The sequence below is a fragment of the Pelobates fuscus genome, chromosome 10 (assembly GCF_036172605.1).
Source record: "Pelobates fuscus isolate aPelFus1 chromosome 10, aPelFus1.pri, whole genome shotgun sequence".
Taxonomy (NCBI): domain Eukaryota; kingdom Metazoa; phylum Chordata; class Amphibia; order Anura; family Pelobatidae; genus Pelobates; species Pelobates fuscus.
The window spans coordinates 46,736,760-46,758,129 of NC_086326.1; the positions used below are offsets into that span (position 1 = coordinate 46,736,760).

A 21,370-nucleotide genomic window follows, 5' to 3' on the forward strand; every position below is an offset into this window, starting at 1 on the left:
AACATTAAAATGTATACTTATTTGCACATTATTTATTGATATTAGAGTGTTCTTTTCTTAGCATACATGTCCCACTGCTTATTCTTTGAATGCAATAGATGGCCTGTTAATTCACAGGAGTTGTAGTTCAGCAACATGTGGGGGGCAGAGTTTTGAAGCATACTGACCGACAAATGTCAAAAATGGCAGCAGGGGAGTAATTAGGAGGGTTAAGGGGAATGGTCAATCCCAGGTGACAGGTGGGAGGGGGGTGCATACAGTTTACTATTGAAAGCTGCAGTGGGTGCTGGTCTATTTTTTCATCTAGTAAACACACAGCTCCCCCATCCTGCTTTTAATTCTTTGTAGAGTGGCCACGCTGGGTCTAGCAGGGAGGAAGTAGCCTGTTACCTGCAACTCCAACCACTAGACAGCAGGAAATGCTGTGCCCATAAAGGTAAGAGGGAACATTGATGACTGTGTGTGTGTGTGTGTGTGTGTGTGAATATGTGCCGATGACTGCTGTATATGTGTGAGACTGCGTGACTGTATGCATATCCCAGGGACGGTGTGTGTGTGTGACTTTCTAACTGCAACTGTGTATATTATGGTTTGTAGTTGTGTATGTGTGTGATTGAGTGTGTCCATGTTTGTATGTAAATGAATGTAGAAACATAGAAACATAGAAACATATAATGTGACGGCAGATAAGAACCATTCGGCCCATCTAGTCTGCCCAGTTTTCTAAATACTTTCATTAGTCCCTGGCATTATCTTATAGTTAGGATATCCTTATGCCTATCCCACGCATGCTTAAACTCCTTTACTGTGTTAACCTCTACCACTTCAGCTGGAAGGCTATTCCATGCATCCACTACCCTCTCAGTAAAGTAATACCTCCTGATATTATTTTTAAACCTTTGTCCTTCTAATTTTAGACTATGTCCTCTGGTTGTGGTAGTTTTTCTTCTTTTAAATATAGTCTCCTCTTTTACTGTGTTGATTCCCTTTATGTATTTAAATGTTTCTATCATATCCCCCTTGTCTCGTCTTTCCACCAAGCTATACATGTTAAGATCCTTTAACCTTTCCTGGTAAGTTTTATCCTGCAATCCATGAACCAGTTTAGTAGCCCTTCTTTGAACTCTCTCTAAGGTATCAATATCCTTCTGAAGATATGGTCTCCAGCACTGTGTACAGTACTCCAAGTGAGGTCTCACCAGTGTTCTGTACAATGGCATGAGCACTTCCCTCTTTCTACTGCTAATACCTCTCCCTATACAACCAAGCATTCTGCTAGCATTTCCTGCTGCTCTATTACATTGTCTGCCTACCTTTAACCCCTTTAAGTCCTCAGAAATAATCACCCCTAAATCCCTTTCCTCAGATGTTGAGGTTAGGACTCTATCAAATATTCTGTACTCTGCCCTTAGGTTTTTACGTCCAAGATGCATTATCTTGCACTTATCCACATTAAATGTCAGTTGCCACAACTCTGACCATTTTTCTAGTTTACCTAAATCATTTGCCATTTGGCTTATCCCTCCTGGAACATCAACCCTGTTACATATCTTAGTATCATCCGCAAAAAGACACACCTTACCATCAAGACCTTCTGCAATATCACTAATAAAAATATTAAAGAGAATGGGTCCAAGTACAGATCCCTGAGGTACCCCACTGGTGACAAGCCCAAGCTTCGAATATACTCCATTGACTACAACCCTTTGTTGCCTGTCACTCAGCCACTGCCTTACCCATTCAACAATATTGGAATCCAAACTCAAAGATTGCAGTTTATTGATAAGCCTTCTATGTGCAACAGTGTCAAATGTATGATTGCATGTCCCTTCATAAGTATGTAGACAAAAAAGGGATGAAGATTGAAGACAAGAGTTAAGGGGTACTTTTTGTATAAAGAGATACACAAAAAGTAATGAGGGTTAAGGGAAGCACAAAAGGGTGAAAAGGGTTAAGAGACACACAAGACTGAAAGAGAGGATTAGGAGAAACACACAAGAAGGGTTCGGAGATATGCGCAAAATTTAAAAATGGGAGGAGAGTGGGAAAGTTACCAACATACATTGTTCTACGTGCCAAGTGACCTAGGTATGATTCTACATTGCAGTTTCTTACAAACCTCAAAGCTTTAATTAGTCAGACTGCAGGGACAGGGTTTACAAACACCAAAACCACTACACTTGGTGCTAAGAGAGTCCCTCCTAAAGACTCCTCAAACTGCTCAGCTTGAGCAGATCCCTCCCACACCAACGCAAGACGAGTATGTGTCCCTCAAGATGCAATTCTAAGCAGAGTCTCTACCGAGTTAGCTTTGTTATTAACATTTGTGCTGGATTACCATTACCTCTACTACAGAAAATGTAAAGGTAGAAGCCACCCACAATTCAGAACCGAGCACTAAGAAACGGTATATACTTTGTGCTCTCACATTAACAATGTCATGCTCTGTGGAAAAATGTGAACGTACACTCCACAAACTTGTCATGCATGCCATGTATGCACGATGATTAGACAGCGACTCTTATTGTATCTGCCTCATTTGTAAAGGTACATGATGCATGTAACCGTCGATGTGTTACTGATGTATTGCCATTGTTATTATTCACGCAATAAAAAAAATAAATTAATAATAATAAATAAAATTTAAAAATACAAAATTAATAAAATAAATATTTAACCAACATTTAGACCTGAGGAAGAAGACTATTAAACCATGCCTGCAAAACATATCTGATAATCTACAGTGATGATAATTTTCTAAGGGATTTAACAAAAAAAGATTTAAAAAAAGACAAACATTTAACAGCCACACATACCAATCGACGAATTTCTCGCTCACATTCCCTCTTAATTTTGGAGATCTCTTCCTGGTGCAAGTGATATACACTCCTTATTTCCGCAGCTTTCATTTTATCTGCTTGAATAACCACAGTCAAAGCTTCTTCCACTTGTTTCTTAGCTCCTTTCAGTTCAAAAATCTCTTGTTGCATTTTGATTTTCTCAAACTCAAAACCCTTTTTGGCTTCCTCTTTTGCCTCACTGTAAAGAACGGTTTTAACTTTTTCTGGTGCTCCGTCCCGTAAAGCATTTACAATTGTTTGTAGTCTTAGATTTTCAGCATCCTTTATCTTAATAACCCTTACCAACTCCAACTCATGTTGTCTTAATAACGATTCTCTGACAGCCTGTAGTTCCTTCATTTTCTCCTCATGAAGTTTGGCCTTCAATTCGGTCACAATGACAATGTTTTTATGCTGTTCGTGCTCACGGATTTGTCGGATTTCCTGGTTTTTCTCTCGTTCTAGTTTGTTGACCTGAAAGAGAAGGAAAAAGGGAAAAATAAATGGTCGTTCTTTTCTCTTTGGGATACTTAAAGTGACTAAAGGGGATAATTCAAGGTTTCAATTGTTCAAGGTTTCAAAAGAATAATTAGTCAGCGTGGAATTGACTGTTTAAAAGTCTATTGTCTTTTACTCAAGGGCAGTCTCTACATTTAGCAAAGAGTCCAAAAAGTCTATTATTCTTGAACCAATTCAAGATTTTAAAGTAATACCCAGTTTTAAGATTTCAGTAAAATGTTGTTTTTTTCCCACAAAAAACAAACAAACAGTCAGATGGAACTTCTATAACACAAAGTAAACTTAAATTAGCCAAAGAACAAACATCGGGCTTATTCTCATATGAATAGGTTTGTTTTATATATCATGTTTATGACACATCAGGTAAAAGGTTTATCTAGCAACACCGTTATTTAACATTAATCAAATTTGCTAAGTGTAGATTAAACTTAATTAGCTCAGCCATAGAGGCCGAGTGGCTGCGTCAAGATCTTCATGGCGAAGGAATAAAGGAAAGTAAAACGTTCCTTTCAAACCATTTTGAGGGGAACACTTAAGTAAGCAGGAGCCTGATTTAGGGTCAGGTATACATGTTTGTATTCCTAATGCCAGTGTTCCTTTGACAGTGATGTTTTTTACCTCTCTCGTGCATCATCACAGTGAGTATGACAAACATGATTACTCATTCAAATGTGAACTGCTGGGAATTCAGAGTAAAAAAAATTTGGAGTAACAATAGCAAAAACAGAAAACTTAACTGACGTGCACAATTTTTCTAATTTGGCTATATTGAGTAATATGCAACAAACACTATTTGTGTCTGCTAAAGGTTCCTGTGACTGTGAATCATACGTACAGTAATGCAGATACTAACTGTACCATTCAGTAAACAATTTACCACTAATATCCCTGCAATAAGTCATGTCAAGGGTATTGAAGGCCATTTAATATCCAAGATATGTTGTATACAATAATGGCAGTGAATGAGTTAAAGGAGTAGTAATGGATATCACAATATCCAGGTTTTTGTTTTTTTTATATATACACCAGTGAGACCTTAGCTCTGTGTCTTTCAACACCTACCATAACACAACCACCATCTGGAGAAACACTCTCCCAATATTTTATGATCAAAGTCAGATTTGTCTCAAAAGGATACTCATACACTTTAGAGCTGGATTGAACAGCTTGATTATAACTATTCATCGTCATCATACTACGATCTGTTCTTACTTACATATACCCATAAGACAGCTCTAGAACGGTTTCATGCAATTCTGAAGAACATTAAGACCGTAAACGTCCATTATAAACACATAGAACACAGCAAGAGAGTTTCTAGATACAGGATTACTCATAACGAAGGCTGAAGACAACACTAAAGAAGATAAATTTACCGGCTAGAAAGCAACTACTGGTACTTAAATCTAAACATTGAAAACACAACATAATTTATGTTGTGTACAAAAATAAAAAAAAAAAAAAATAAATTATATTAAAAAAATAAAAATCTAAACAATGGGTCCTTCTTTAAAATGACAAATTCTCATGAAATATTTCACTGGAGAAAAAAAAAATGTTTTGTAAATAATACACACACGGTTTATATACAGATTTTTTCCCCTACAATGATTTATTTTAGCTACAGCCTTTCCTGTGATCAACAGCTATGTTTTTTTACTTGATACAAATGTGTGTATTTAAAGTTTGTTTACTTACCCATTATGTAGTATGAAGTCATGCCTTAAAATGTCCAATACATTTTATACTTTATGACTTTTTTGCATTTATTTATTATCTAAAATTCGATTTTCAATATATGGGACAAAAAAAAAAATGTTATAAAAAGCTATAAAATGTCTGGCCACCACAGACAGTTATTGGAATGATCACCCAATGAGTTTTATCTAAAGGGCGTAAGAATTATTTTTTGTTTTGTTTGTGTTTTTAACTATGTGAAAAGTGAGATAACAGGATTAGTAACGTACACACAGAGGAAGTCTGGTGAAATGAATTAATATCAAATGTGATTTCAGGAATATAAACACAGGAATCAGTTTAGAACATTTAGTTGAAACCAACAATGATGCACTCACCTGAACATGCATACAATATAGGGTGCTGCTGGGGCCAATATATACAACATACAAAATACACAATCCAGCGCACTCGCTTATTCACTAAACAATGATTTTTAAATCTCACAGATTGCAATAGTTTTATTTAAAAACACCTAACCTAGGCAAAAAATAATGGGGGTTTAGTTACATTATATGATCATATATTGCATAAGCCTGACACAACGTCAATGTACCCCATTCATGGCAGGTCCTACTCTAGCAGCATAATGCCTGCTCTTATGAGATCCATCCACTTACTTGGGAAATTATTTTTTGCCTAGGTGAGGTGTTTTTAAATAAAACTATTACAATCCGAGATTTAAAATCGTTTTAGTGAATAAGCGAGTGCGCTGGATTTTGTATTTTGTATGTTATAACTTGTGCGAGTCTGTATGCCCCACCCTTTAAGTAACTTGCTAAATAGTATTTTTTCAGTCGATGTATTCCGGTTTATCTTCTGCCCACATGTTCTAAACTAAACTAATTAGTGAAAGATAATCTACAGATCCCATGCCTTCTGGGAAATGTCAATTTTTATTGAAACTGATTAGAAAAATGAGTGCTTGGTGCTTCGTTTTGTTTTTTGCTTTTCAGTACAGGATCTTATTTTAGTGTCCTATTTTTTTTCTCATTATATATTTTAGCTTTTTACTGAACGTTTTAAATCTTCTTACAAACCCTTCTAAAATTGGAATTAATCATTTATTTAAAAAAATAAATAATTAAAAAGGACACTCTACAGCAGTGTTGATTTTGTTGACCAATTGCTGGCTCGAGTTTAGCTCCACTGAGCTAACCAAACCAGGACGTAACAGGACCAGTTGTCAGACAGCCAGGGGATGTAACAAGGTTTGTTTCTAAAAGTGCAAATTTCTACTGAAATCTAAAAACTTTTTGCAAAATAAACAAGAGAGGACACTCTCTTCACATTTAAAGAATTCCAGCAAGCTAAAGTGCCATAGCGGTCTGGAGTGTCCCTTTAAGTAAAAGTATCAGTTAAATAGAATCTACAGCATATCACATAATGCCCCCCCTCACCCCAATAATTAAGCAGTCTAGACTGGCTATATAAACAGTCTCAAAGAAGAATAGGAGTGTGCTCCTATAGCCTTTCAGTGTATTATACCTATAGGTGACACTGACACATTCAAATTTGTTTTTGCAGCAAACAAAAATAAAAACAAAAACTTTCCTAAAGACAGGAAGCTACAGAGTAGGTTGACACAAGATATTACATAATATTATGAAAAATAAATGAAAGTATTGGGGGGGAAAAAGAAGAAGAAAAAAAAAAAAGATTGATTTATCATCAACTTATACATTCTTCTAATCTTGTAATAGTCTCTAGAGCAGGGGTAGGCAACCTACGGCACTAGTGCCATGCACGGCACTCAAGGTGTCTTTGCACGGCACTCAAGGCTTCTAGAGCCAAACAGGCTCTGGCCTATCAGGAGTCCCAGTAAAACTTCAGATATCTGCTAATACGAAGAGGTGGTGAAGGACAATCCTCAATTTATGCATTGCAGTACATAGAGGAAGTTATCTCAGATCTCTTCCTCCCAGCACTTGTGAATGGGAATCCACATTGTAGTATCCTTGACCTGTACCTGGCCAGCCTGGTCCCCACTGGAACCCAGCCACACTGCTAGATATACACAGAATAACCCTCCCCTCATACAAATAATACGAACAGTCCACAAACTAACATACACACAATCCGCACAAACGTAACCAGCTAACAATCCACATACATACACACAACCCCACATGCAGCCTCTCACATGCAATACCCCAAACAGCCCCTCACATACGCACACTACCAAACACACAATGTGACATTTCCATTCACACACACAATTCCACAAGCAGCCCTCATACACAGCCCACATTCATAGGTATCATACACGATACCATAAACTACTAATGAACATATACAATATAATAGCTCATATACGCACAAATACAACAATACAAAAGCAATTACAGTATAAATAACACAAGCAGAAGACGGCAACATACACACCTCAATTTACAAAAATAGGACCGACACGGTATGGGACATCACAATCTTATATCGGCACGGTGCTGCTAAAAGGTTGCCTACCCTTGCCCTAGAGTATCACTTTAAAATTACAAGGAGTGGTTATACTTGTTCCAGTTCTCACACTGTTTACATTAGCAGGAATCTACATGACCTCTGTTTTCTGAGTTTGCAGATAATTTCAAAAACATTGTTACGAAAGAAGCTATTTCTTACAAGGTCTTCTGGAGGACTCACATGAAAAACATGTTAATTTTTCCTTCATACATGGCTATGGAGTAAAAATATATACATTTAAAAGTGATTGCAAGCCACTTGTTTGGGTTCCTTTAAATAGGATTTGAAGTAACACTCAAAACACCATAACTACTGCAGTGTGCCCTGGTGCCCACCTCTCAGAGTAAGTAGTCAAGCCATTTTCCAATAGTTTGACTTCTTACCTGGGGTCCGTGGGACACTGCTCCCACCTCATCTTTTCCACTCTTGTTAGTGATTGATTTGAACCCCAATAATTCTACAACCAGAAGAGGTTGCTGGTAGGATATTCCAATAGTTCATCTGAGCTACGTTCTGCAGTGAAGGGTCAGCTCATTGGCTGAGAGAGTCAACTGTTCAGCAAGCCACGCCCTGCCCCACAAGACTTTGCTCATGGCCGCTTCCAGCAAATTAATCATAAGAAAAGGAGCAGGGAGCAACATCTGGTCTACCCCAGGTAAGAAAAAAAATAAAAAAATCAAACCAGTAAAAAAAACATTTGACTATTTACAATGGGGAAGGCAAAACGGTTGCACACACTGTAGTGGTTATGGTGCTTGGAATATTCCTTGAATAATTATGTGTCTGCTGTCTACATGAACATCACCTTAGTGGGTTTACATAAAAGTAAAACTCATAGGCAATACATTAAATTATTACAATCTAGTTTACTCTACTGGAAAAAAAAAAAACAACCTTGACGGAAAAAAAAGAATAAATAAATATTTGCCACTTAAAAAGATTTACATTGAAACCCAAATACTAGTTGGAATTCATTCTTCAAACATTTATTACTCCTACTGGTAAAAGCGTGAAATGAGTAGATGTTGCAGTCAGTGGTGTATCCTGTTTTTGTGCTGCCCTAGGCAGGACAAAACTCAGGCGTCCCCCTGCCCCCCCCCCACGCCACCCCTTCCTGCTAGAGGTGCAGATTACACACTCCTTCACAACAGTAATTGGCACTGGGATGGTAAGGAAGTTATTTTGAACTACCAGTCAGGTTACTGAGCTGTCTCTTTCGGTCATCACTCCAGGTGAATGCCAGTTTACAGTAAGGCTGACTCAGATTCCCATGCCTTCATAAGGGCTAGGCTGGAGCATATTAGGACCTTTTAGTGACTTCATGGCATTTAACAACTGAATATAGTTGGTAATTTAGAACTCTCAGAAAATGTCTCTCTCTAGTCTAGTGAATTCAATGTGATATGCATTGTATTTTATTTAACTTCGTTCATTTTATTAGAAAGATGTTTGTAATGGTATCATTTATTGTTAAATCTCCTATAATATTGTAAAGTGCTATGGAATTTGTTGGCGCTATATAAATGCCCATAATAATAATAATAATAATAATAATAAAAAGATCAATTGTGAGGCAAAACGGTGAAAGTGAATTAACAGACATTCTAAAGACTTCATTGACGCTTACTGAAAACAAACTATTAAATGGATAGTGTTTAACTTTTCCCGAGATATTTTTTTCTGTTTCTGCTTGCTTTAATATTGCATTGTCTGACTGAAGAAGGGCAACACATTATTCACAAACTATTCACATAATCAATAGACATTATCCTTTTTAGAGTTGGTTTGGTTTGATGAAGCAACCAATTGGATGAGAGAGTTTGGACTTTACAAACCAAAGAAAAACCATATAGGAGAGGAAGGTTAAATGAGCCTGAATTTGTCTATAGCGGCACATAGTGGTCCATCGATGCACAGTAACTGTACAAACTACAAATAATAAAAAGGATGTAGAAGATGCACACCTTACTCTTTTCCTGTTGGAGCTCGATTTGAATCTCAGTGAGCTTGGCTCGTAGGTCTTCATTAGCAGATTGTAAAGAAGCAAAGGCATCAGGTTTGTCTCCCTTAGCTCTGCTGCTTGAACCTTTCTTTGACATTGTGAGGTGGAGAAGTCAGGGAGGTTGCAGTCCCAGTCAGAGAGAGAGAGAACCTCTCTGCTATACAGAGCTCGATGCCTCCTCTTTTTTTTTTCTACATTTTTCTATTTATCTAGAAAAGAAACAGAAAACATTTACATCATTTTATACCAAGGTCTTAACAACATGGTCTAAGAGCTATACCATAAGGTAGAGCTGGTCTAAAGGTAGATGCTCAGCTTTTGTAAAAACATCATGTGAATTGTATGTTTACAACTAGGGATCTTCTGTTAGATCAAGTTTTAGAACAGTCCTGCAGAACCTCTGGGTAACCCAACCTCAACGATCAGTATCAGCCTGAAACCCAATGATGCCATTAAACGCAGTCACACCAAAGGATCTGCACGGCAATTGATCCAGTACGACTAAATGCATGGTGGTTAATCGATTTTGAACAAAAGAAACTTTTCTCTACAATATATTCTACTGTAGAGACCACAAGCTTAGTTCCACAGTTCTGGTTAATGAAATAAAACGGTTATCCCAAGATATAGGAAATGGTTATCCCAAGATATAGGAAATGGTTATCCCAAGATATAGGAAATGGTTATCCCAAGATATAGGTTAGACAGATAAAACATAAGGATCCATTTAATTTTTCTGGATCTGCTTTTCAAATAATAATCTGCTAGAAAAAACTTTTCAATATTTATTTATAAAAATTTGATAGACATTAATGGCGACTTCTGTAGATAATCTGTTAGAAAAACCCTTTAAAATTAATTGTGATCATATGAAAAGCCTATCCAAAAAAATGTAAATTAAAATATAATCAAGGGCATAATAACATGTATATCTAGGTAGAGATAAAAAGAGTGTGTATGTAATGCCCAAATACCTCTTAATTTCAAATGCGGATGTAAAGGAGATTATATCCATATGGATATTGGATTTCATAAACAAAATGTATAAATCATGTTTAAAGCCAATATTTTTAAAGGAAAGTCATTTGAATCTTGAATAACCGCAGAGCTATAGAACAGAAATAGGTCTATAGAGAGACTTTGCTTTAATGTCATTGTACATCTGAATGCAATCCTATTTGAGCAAAAGTCGTATAAATGATGCTTTGCATACCTTCAGAATGACAAAGCATCATGGAAGCTGTAGTTTTAAAACATCTGGGGATCTACGATGTTCTGAAATAGTTCATAGTAACATCTGGACATAAAAAGTGAATCCTGTTTAATGGAAATATTTTGATACAAAATATGTCTTTTTTTATTATTGGGATGTACAGTACGCAACAGTACTTCCTAAAAGCGTTATTTTACAATCATTATGTACATTTACTTTAAAGAGATATGGATTCTGCAAAGACAGAGACCTAGCAACAAAGCTATAAACTGGGAATTACAATATATGGACCTGTTAAACGTCAGGAGAAATATCCAACTTGGGGGGAAGGAGGGGCGGAGAAGGGGAGGACGGGAAAGGCTTTAAATTGGCAAGTTAATTTGACCGTCCAGCCACATATTTGTTACCAACTTTCACTGCCCAGCAGCTTCCAATATTGGGAGGTATGAAATAGGGACAAGGGGTGGGCCTATTGGTGCATCTGTGAGACCACTTGCATCATGGGCAAAGCAGGAAATAGGCAGTACAATCCGGAAAGGGGCAAGGGGAGTCAGCAATACATAGGCGTGTGCCAGGGTGATAATTACAAATGGACAAGAGGGTTCCCAATCCCCTGGCCCATTAAAATCATAACGCTCAACTCCATTACTTCATATGGCAGGGGATCTCCAAACCCTCTGGAATTAAATAAAACCAACCTCCATTATTAGAATGCCCAGTAACGTTTATACACACAAATAAATACAAATAGGTTAATCTCCGTTTCCATCATAAAAAAACAAACAAAGAAAAAACCACATATTTTTTTACACTAAGTATTTACAATACATTACGTTAGGTTTGGTGCTACTTTTAATGGTGTAACCATTAAGTCAAAGGATGATATTTTGGTTAATAAAAACTCCACTAGCGAATTTCTCATTTCCATCTTAGAGTGCAAGGCAAGTGAAGGGTTACTTTAAAAGAAAAAAAAAAATTTAATACATAACTTTGTAAGCCACCTCTATTTTTATGTGCAGATATTATAATAATGCAAAACTATATGAATGGATCCGCCTTTTTACAAAATCTGTTTTTGATGGAACGTTATAGAAACCTTATTTATTTCAATATTCTAAAATCAAGACAATTTAATTTGTGATGAAAAATATATCCTGGTAAATGGTTTAACATAGGATGAGAATTGTGCTTGGATTGAAAGGATTTGGCCATTCAGTGTTTGACCGGATACAATGACCTAGTTTTCTTCCCTTCAAGTCTAAGCAGAGCTTTTGCTTTGAGTTGCTAAAAAGCTTTTAGATTGACCATGTAATGAGTTTGATAGAATGTTCAGAATGCTTTATCATAATAAAATTAAGGCTCCAATAACTGCAGTTGAGCCATTGCTGAAGGCATGCATGAAAATACGCAGTAATGGGCTCTCTTTTGTATGCAATTCTTCAGATAATATAAATAGTCTTCGGTATTCTTGTGCAGTCTTCCTTGGATTTTAGTGACAACATTCTAAAACACGTTTTCTGCCACTGGTAATAACCCCTGCAGTAGTGCTATGTGCAGATCTTGTTTATCCAAGCCAAGAGTCTCTACTTTCAGTGAAAGAAAATTCCAAAATCTCATGTGACTACACAACACTCCAGTGTCCATTCAGTTTCCAGCGTTTCTCTTCGTATAGAAGCATTTGTCTAGAATACTCCAGTTAAATAGTCTCCAGAAGCACTTCAGCTTAATGTAGTGGTTCTGTGGTCTATAGCATGTTCCTGCAGGCACAACAATGTAAATGCGGTTTACATTGCTGCCTCGTAACACCTCTAGTGGCAGTCACCCAGACTGCCACTAGAGGTTGCTTCATATGCCAGTGCTGCACAGTGTGCAGAACTTACCTTCAGTGTATCCATGCAGAATGCTCCTCAATGGTTCAATGCATCTTTATGAGGAGATGCCGAATGGCTCAGCGCGACAGCCTCCCAAGGCTTCCCTATGGGAAAGCATTGGTTTGGTGGAGATCATCAAGATTGAGGAGCTCAGCCGTGGAGGTGGGGCCAGCCGAAGCGAGACCAGAACAGCGATGTAGAAAAGGTTAAATACCTTTTTACTCCATTCTGAGAGGAGCCGGGGACCTAAACAGGTACTCCAGTGCTACAGGGTTAGTGATGCAGGTTTGTATTCCTAGCTCAATCGTGTTTCTTTATTGCAGCCCTCTTTCTCCATTTTATTTTTTGTTGGCATGCTTTCCTGTCACTATAAAGGAGAGGACAACATAGTTATGGAAAAAAATTTAATTTAATGCATATTAGCAGCTAAATAGAAGGGGCTATTTGAAACTTTTCCTCTAGGCCTAAGAGCTGGATTACAGTTGCCCAGGGCGCTAAACAGGGTGCCAGACTGGGGCCCCTTAAGCCTGGGCTTTGTTTCTGTGAGTGTTGCATGTGGTGACTAAGTGTTCTATCTGTATGAGAGTACATAAAAAGACTCCATGAAATGACGCGGATTGTTCTTATGCTTTTTAAGAGGATGTTCAGCATGTTGAAATCCCCATAGATAAGCACTTAATTAACGATTTCCTATGGGCAAGGCCTAACGCACGCACAACGTTCACTGCACTTGTGCATTTGGGATCCCAGAGATTGCCTGCGTTGGAGGAGGAGCCCGACGCTGTGCCGATGTCTCTGTCCAATAAGCGTTTAAAGAGTTTTTAACCATTTGCTTGGCAGGGGGTAAGACAAGAATTTCAGTGCAAAGGGACATTATAGCGTTAGGAATACACTTTTGCTATAGTGTTTCTTTAAGATTATCTTAGGTTGAATTATGTGTAGCATTTTGTGCCTCAAATTCCGGGTATAGTGTAAGCTCAACAAAGCTTCGAGACAGATTTTAAATGGTCAAGTGTTCCCCACTGTCTGACCTTCCTGAGAACATATGATTTCTATTTTGAAATGATCCTGCCCCCCTTTTATTTTTACCTGAATTTACTCAAGCAGTAATCTTAATCTAAATGATATTATTGCCATACCATATATCTGTCAATATTTCTTGAACTCAAAGAACATTGACGCAGTCCTTGTCACATGTCTACAGACATAACATTGATTCTTTAAATCTAAAATATTCTGAAGCAACATAAAGTGAAAGCAATCAGAAAACAATTTAATACCAATATAAAGCAGGTTACAAATGTCATTGCTGTCAAATGCCTCTATATATAGTTCATGTAATATGTATAAATTGTGACCCTTATTTATTCTAAGCACACACACATTTACCCCAATAAACAATTAAATATAGTTTGGAAGACTAGCAATAGAAATAGCATATAATCTGACAAGCTTCATTCCAGAGTAACGATAGTCTAAAGATACTGCCCATGAGTCAAATATTGTAAGACACAGCATGATCAAACTGCTAAATGTTCTCTGTAGGATTATTCGACAACAGCTGCATGCACAGTAACAAGCAGAAATTGTGTGGACGCAGTCTTCATTCTGGGATAATCCCAGATATAAATTCTGTGCAAAGACTCTCCTTTATCATTGAAGACTAAACGTCTATACGCAATGCACACTGGAGTGCCACATTTTAATGGAAATATGTGTAAATGTAATTCAATCTGTTCCAATCTGTTCCAAGTGTTGTGAAGTAGGATGATAGATTTATAGGGACACTCCACTGCGGAAAAAAATAATAGATCACTATTATCTCACCACAACAATCATCTGTTCCTTAGCAGGTCATAAAATTAGGTAAATGCAACCTCAGATGAACAACAACACATTGCGTATGATTTATTTAACAAAAATAAAGCCAAAATGCAAAAGCCATGTGTGGAAAAAGTACACCTTGTGATTTAATAGCTTATAGAACCATCTTTAGCAGCAATAACTTGAAGGAATTGTAATCTGCATTACTTTATCAGTTTTTCACATCGTTGTGGAGGAATTTTGGCCCACTCTTCCATACAACGTTGCTTCAGTTCATTAAGGTGTGCTAGCATATGTTTATGCACAGTGTGGCAGACCACCCAGTCACCTAGGACTGGTACATGTCTCCCAACCACCACTTCCCTCTAAAAAAGGACTATAATAATCACATTTACCCCTCCAGCCCATGCCTCCCAGCCCATCGTCCCTTTCCTGTGGCCCAGGAGTCATCACAGACCAGCAGAGAAGCCACAGAAGCAAGGGATGCCGGGCTGGGAACAACCCACAAACTCTCTGGGACTCTTGACCAGATTGTGGAGTTTATAGAGTCACTCTTTGTCCCAGAGTCACCTATCAGAGCTCTATTTGGAAGGGTGAAAGAGAAGGTGGTGAAGCATTGAATGACACTAAGGACTTGAGGGAGCTCCATCTACCGACGGAAAGTGCAATCATGATAGGTGACTGGGATTTCCTACCCAGCACTGTGGAACTCTGCGCCGGATGAAGGATGGTTGTGTCCTGGTGGAAGCTTGACTGCCAGCTAACTTGGGCTAGATCCGAGCACCCTTTGGCCAGAGTAGGCACTCTGGAGAAAGCTTCTCGGGGGTGACACTTGCTTGGGGATATATGCACAAGAACCCTGTTTTTGTTGTGAAAATGTTTGTAGCCGCTGAGATGATAATAAAATTACCTGGTCAGACACAGGCACCTAGGCACCAGATGTTGTTCAATTCCTTTTGTTTCCCTGGTGGCCCCTTTGCTATGAGGGGTTTGTGCCGATGTGCTGTTTGGTTTTCGCCAAAGATGGCGCTGTGCATTATGGCTAAAACATCTCCATTTTGGTCTCGTCTGTCCAAAATAGACTTCTGTCCAGAAGTCTTGTGGTTTGTTCAGATGAACATGGCAGCATGGCTTAGGTTTGCAAAGTTGCTTTTTAGAGAGAAGAGTCTTTCTCCTGGCAACTCTTCCAAACAAACCATACTTGTTCAGTCTTTTTCTAGTTGTACGGTCATGAACTTTAACATTTAACATGCCAACTGAGGCCTGTAAACTCTGAGATGTAATTATTTTTTTTTTTTGCAATTTTGTCGGAGCATTGCACAGTCTGACTTTGGGGTGAATTTGCTGGGATTTCCACTCCTTTGAAAATTGGCAATGGTCTTGAATGTTTTCCACTTTTGAATAATCTTTCTCACTGTAGAATGATGGCCTTATAGTCCTTCCCAATTCGACGGGTAGCAACAAATGCTTCTCTAAGATCATTGCTGATGTCTTTCCTCCTTGGCATTGTGCTAACAGACACCCACATGCTTTAATAGAGGTGGTCACATTTGGGGATGATCAATTAATCAAGAGCATTTGATTAGTAACAGTGGTCTGCTATTAGCCTCTTAATTTCTACGCAATAAGGATGTACTTAGTTTTTCACTCAGGCTTCTCCATTATGGCTATATAGTACTTTTCCCCCCCCCCTAACTTGCTCCATTGTCCTTCTTTCAAAATGTTGTTTGTTTCTGTTTTTCAAATTATTTTGTTCCTTGGCTCATTAGTCAATGTGCCCCTTGCTATAAAAATCTGGCATTATATGGATTCTAAAAATTTACAATGTTTCAGCATTCCAGAGATTTTATCCTAGTCAGTTACAAGCAGTACATTCATTACCATTACTAAAAAGGCAAAGAATATTAACTTCTTATTGATGGCTAGTGCTACCTTATAGGATACTGTGCAGCTTTAGTTCTCGTTCCTTTAACTTGCTTTGTAAAATATATGGATATGTTGGCACTAACGTAGTTGGCAGTTTGGTTCAGTGACATTTCTTATCGATCAATAATCAATAAAGCCTTGTTTGTATGTACCAAGTGTTAGACAATGTTAAGAAATGCAAGGTGTGTAATATCCGTACATGCATCAATTCGATAGAGTCTTGCACCGTGTAGACCACTTAAAACAATGAATTATTAAAGAATACAACTTAACATTGTGCATCAAAATTACAGGGACTACTTGACCCTCTGGTGGTCCACTGCAGTTTTATTGCTGAGGAATTGTGTTACATTCTATTCACACAGCAATTATCTGTGGGTCTGATCAACAAAAAGACTGTGTGGCACATGCATGCACACTGCAGATTACTATAAGTCTTTGTGACCATCTCAAAAACATTTCTGGGGAACATTGTAAGACACTCATACACATTACAAATTACCGTGCCAACTCATTCACAACACAGACAGTCATGCACATTAATGCAAGGTTCTGTGACACTCATATACACTGTACTGTAGAGCTGTGCGCCATACAAAATATAGTGCGGTTCCATAGGCGTGTGCATGGGGTGTGCCGGGTGTGCCTGGGCACACCCTTATCCCTGTGGCCTGCTCATGGTTTGAGGCCGGCAGGGGAGCTCACAGGATCTCCTGTCGGTCCATGCAGAGCTGGCGCTATCAGAGTGCCAGCCCTGCTGTGTGTCTCCATGGGTTTACTCACTACTAGGGATGGCAGCAAGGATCCCCCCTCCCAGGCAAAAGGGAAGAAGGGAGGGGGGCTATTTCCTAATCTGTCCCCCCCCCCCACCCTCTCACACACACACACAGCACCCTCTCACACCAGTGTATGTATGTATGTATATATATATATATATATATACACATATATATACCTCTGATGTGTTATTTTTGTGTTCCCTTTATTTTTTTTGTGTGTGTGTGTATATATATATATATATATATATATATATATATATATATATATACACACACACACACACACACACACATACACACAGCCTGCTCAAAAAAATAAAGGGAGCACAAAAAAAACACATCCTAGATCTGAATGAATTAAATATTCATCTGAAATACTTTGTTCTTTACATAGTTGAATGTGCGGACAACAAAAATCAAAAAATGGAAATCACATTTTTCAATCCATGGAGGTCTGGATTTGGAGTCACACTCAAAAAAAAAACACTATAGGCTGATCCAACTTTGATGTAATGTCCTTAAAACAAGTCAAAATGAGGCTCAGTAGTGTGTGTGGCCTCCGTGTGCCTGTATGACCTCCCTACAACGCCTGTGTATGCTCCTGATGAGGTGGCGGATGGTCTCCTGAGGGATCTCCTCCGAGACCTGGACTAAAGCATCTGCCAACTCCTGGACAGTCTGTGGTGCAACGTGACATTGGTGGATGGAGCGAGACATGATGTCCCAGATGTGCTCAATTGGATTCAGGTCTGGGGAACGGGCGGGCCAGTCCATAGCATCAATGCCTTTGTCTTGCAGGAACTGCTGACACACTACAGCCACATGAGGTCTAGCATTGTCTTGCATTAGGAGGAACCCAGGGCCAACCGCACCAGCATATGGTCTCACAAGGAGTCTGAGGATCTCATCTCGGTACCTAATGGCAGTCAGGCTACCTCTGGCGAGCACATGGAGGTCTGTGCGGCCCCCCCAAAGAAATGCCACCCCACACCATTACTGACCCACTGCCAAACCAGTCATGCTGGAGGATGTTGCAGGCAGCAGAACATTCTCCACGGCGTCTCCAGACTCTGTCATGTCTGTCACGGCCTCCTCCATGTCTCCTAATGTACTGGCCTGTCTCCTGGTAGCGCCCCCATGCACTGGACACTACGCTGACAGACACAGCAAACCTTCTTGACACAGCCAGCATTGATGTGCCATTCTGGATGAGCTGCACTACCTGAGCCACTCGTGTGGGTTGTAGAGGCCGTCTCATGCTACCACTAGAGTGAAAGCACCGCCAGCATTCAAAAGTGACCAAAATATCAGCCATGAAGCATAGGAACTGAGAAGTGGTCTGAGATCACCACCTGCATAACCACTCCTTTATTGGGGTGTCTTGCCAATTGCCTATAATTTCCACCTGTTGTCTATCCCATTTGCACAACAGCATATGAAATTGATTGTCACTCAGTGTTGCTTTCTAAGTGGACAGTTTGATTTCACAGAAGTGTGATTGACTTGGAGTTACATTGTGTTGTTTAAGTGTTCCCTTTATTTTTTTGAGCAGTGTATGTATATATAGATATATATGTACATAAAAAAATGATTGGAAGTGACCACACTCCAAGGACATGATGATCGTAAAAATAAAATATAACTGTTATTCTATATAATTTAAAAATATCGACGTTTCAGCCCCAATACATGGGCTTTCATCAGGATGGCAATACAATCATCAAGTCCTTGGAGTGCGGTCATTTACAATCATTTTTTTTGTATCTTGTGCCTGACCAGCACCGGGCAATTACTCTCTAATCTAGGAGTGCAAGCATCTCGGTTTTCTTTTATACATACATACATACATACATACACACACACACACACACAGACAAACACACACACACACATATAATACACATACACACGGCATGTGTGTTTGTGCTTAAGGGTGCACACCCTAATGCAATAGGCTGCGCACGCCTATGTGTTGCTCATGTTGCACGAGGCACGTTAGACATTACTGTGTGACTCATTCCTCCCAGGCCATTCGACAAGTTCCTTACAGACTATTCTTTCTGAGGTTCTAATGTGGGATATGATGGGTAAAAGGCTCGCCGTTTTACAGAATCTGTACAGCAATTACATAATTCACATACTGCTAATGTTTAATTCCTCTACCATGCAAGAATGTGAAAACCATGACAATTCTCCTTTTAGAGTAAATGCATTAATTCTCCCAACAATGCCAAGATACAGACAGCACTAATGTCTTGTGTCAGCCGCTATGGCCATAGCAGAGTAATATCTACTTAAAAGGTTTTTGTTTTTTTTCTAAAGCACTTTTGGAATATTATAGAATAGTATAAGTAAAATATTCTCATTACACAGCCAATTTAAATAAAATCCCTTTAAAATAATAGAGGGTTTCATATTGTCAATCCGTGCAGGAGATTTCAATCCGCCCAATAAACCAATTTTTTGAAAATCCAAACACTCCAAAAAATTTATTTTTGTTCAGGTAAATTACTTTGCATTATTCTGTACATTTCACAGTATAAAATATAATAAACTAGTGAAGAAAGTATAATTTATGACCAAGAATTAGTCAAAAGTAGTTACAGTCTCATTTCAATTTTGTTCTGAATGCTGCACAGTAGATTTGGTAGAAGCTAAATAAAATCAAGCCAGTGTTAATTATTTATTAGATACAGCATTAAGTCTACTTCCTGCGGCTTTAATGACCTTCTGTTAAAACAAATCGATTTAATTTATGTGGTGTTCCTTCCTCATAGTGTTTGCTGTCAAAAACAGACAAAAATGTCAACACTTGTGGCTTCTAGGACATTGATATTATGCATCAGGTGATAAACGAAAAGGCACTAGACCGTACACAGATAATGTATTCACAGAAATTGGACTATACGCTGTGGTACAAAGGCATTCTTGGTGCACAGGCAACACAAATATGTACAATATGTCAACTTGGCTCCTCTCCAAGAGTTCATACACTCCATACAACAAACAGGTTATACAAGGCAATATGTGTTTTTGAAGTCCAGTGAAAGTGTTATGTTTATATTAAAGCCTGTTAGTTTTCTACAGAGTGATCTATAAAACTCCTCAATTTAAAGAAACACTAACAATAGGTATACAAACTTGTACGCTTAACGTTAAAGTGTTTTGCTCTAGATTTAGATTGTGGAGGCCCCATGGAAAGGTAAATAAAACCCATCACACCACCCTAGCTGATTTCAGCCACTCCAATGCCTTCCCATCTTTGCAGGACTGCACCATGAAGCCCCACCAGTGGCTGTACTAGTATTGTATTTGGGCAGTGAATTGTCCCTTTAACCTTATTTAAATCACTTGGATGTTTAGAAACCAAACACTGAATAGTGGTGAACTGAAACCCAAACGGCAAAATTTAGGCTAAAGCCAAGCAGGAGAATTTTTGTATATCAGCTGTTGCTCACATTTTGCAATCTGGTTTTCATAAATTCTTAATGTATATGAAGTATTTGGGAAGATCTCCTTTCTCCCGTGTTACTGAATTAGTTTGCATATCTAAGCCTCCAAAACCTTCTGGGTACATTTTCCTCTATATCAGGGGTAGGCTATCTTTCAGTAGTACTGTGCCTAAACAAAATCTTGAAGTCCCTTCCTTGGTGTGCCGGACCTATTTTTATTTATTTTTTAAATCGAGGCGTGTATATTGCCATATTCTGCTGGTGTTAGTTGTGGGCGTTGCACTCACTTTGAAGCGTTGTATTTGTGTGTATGTGGGCTTTTATATTGTATATGTTCATGAGTGGTTTTGTGGTATTGTGTATGATACCTATAAATGGGGGCTGTGTATGGGGGCTGCTTGTGAAATTTTGTTTCTGGATGAGATGTCACACTGTATGTATGTGTGGGGCTACTTGTGTGCGTGTATGTGGATTGTCAGTGGTGTTGTGTTTGTGGGTGGGCTGTTTGTATTATTTGTATGAGGGGGAGGCGGATTTTGCGACTGTTTATATGAAGCAGTGTGGGTCGATTCCTTGGGGTCCAGTGTGGACCATGCCGGCCAGGTACAGGCCAATAGCAGGAGCTGTGATAGCTGATGCGGGCTGCTCTATTGCAGTGGGGATTCCTGTTCACAAGTGCTGGGAAGTAGTGATCTGAGATCACTTCCTCTAAGTGCTGAAATATGTAAATGGGGTCACCACTGAATC

The 21,370-nt window shown here is 38.6% G+C and overlaps 1 protein-coding gene across 1 annotated transcript in view; it reads right to left on the reverse strand.

The window, feature by feature from the left end:
• The window catches only part of JAKMIP3 (Janus kinase and microtubule interacting protein 3), a 126,818-nt gene that overhangs the window by 61,890 nt on the left and 43,558 nt on the right, over positions 1 to 21,370 (reverse strand). The window contains exons 2-3 of the mRNA XM_063434585.1: positions 9,521 to 9,767; positions 2,817 to 3,314 (exon numbers count right to left, since the gene is read on the reverse strand). Coding sequence (XP_063290655.1) covers positions 2,817 to 3,314; positions 9,521 to 9,655 — 633 coding nt within the window. The 5' untranslated portion in view covers positions 9,656 to 9,767. The remainder of the gene's footprint in view (positions 1 to 2,816; positions 3,315 to 9,520; positions 9,768 to 21,370) is intronic.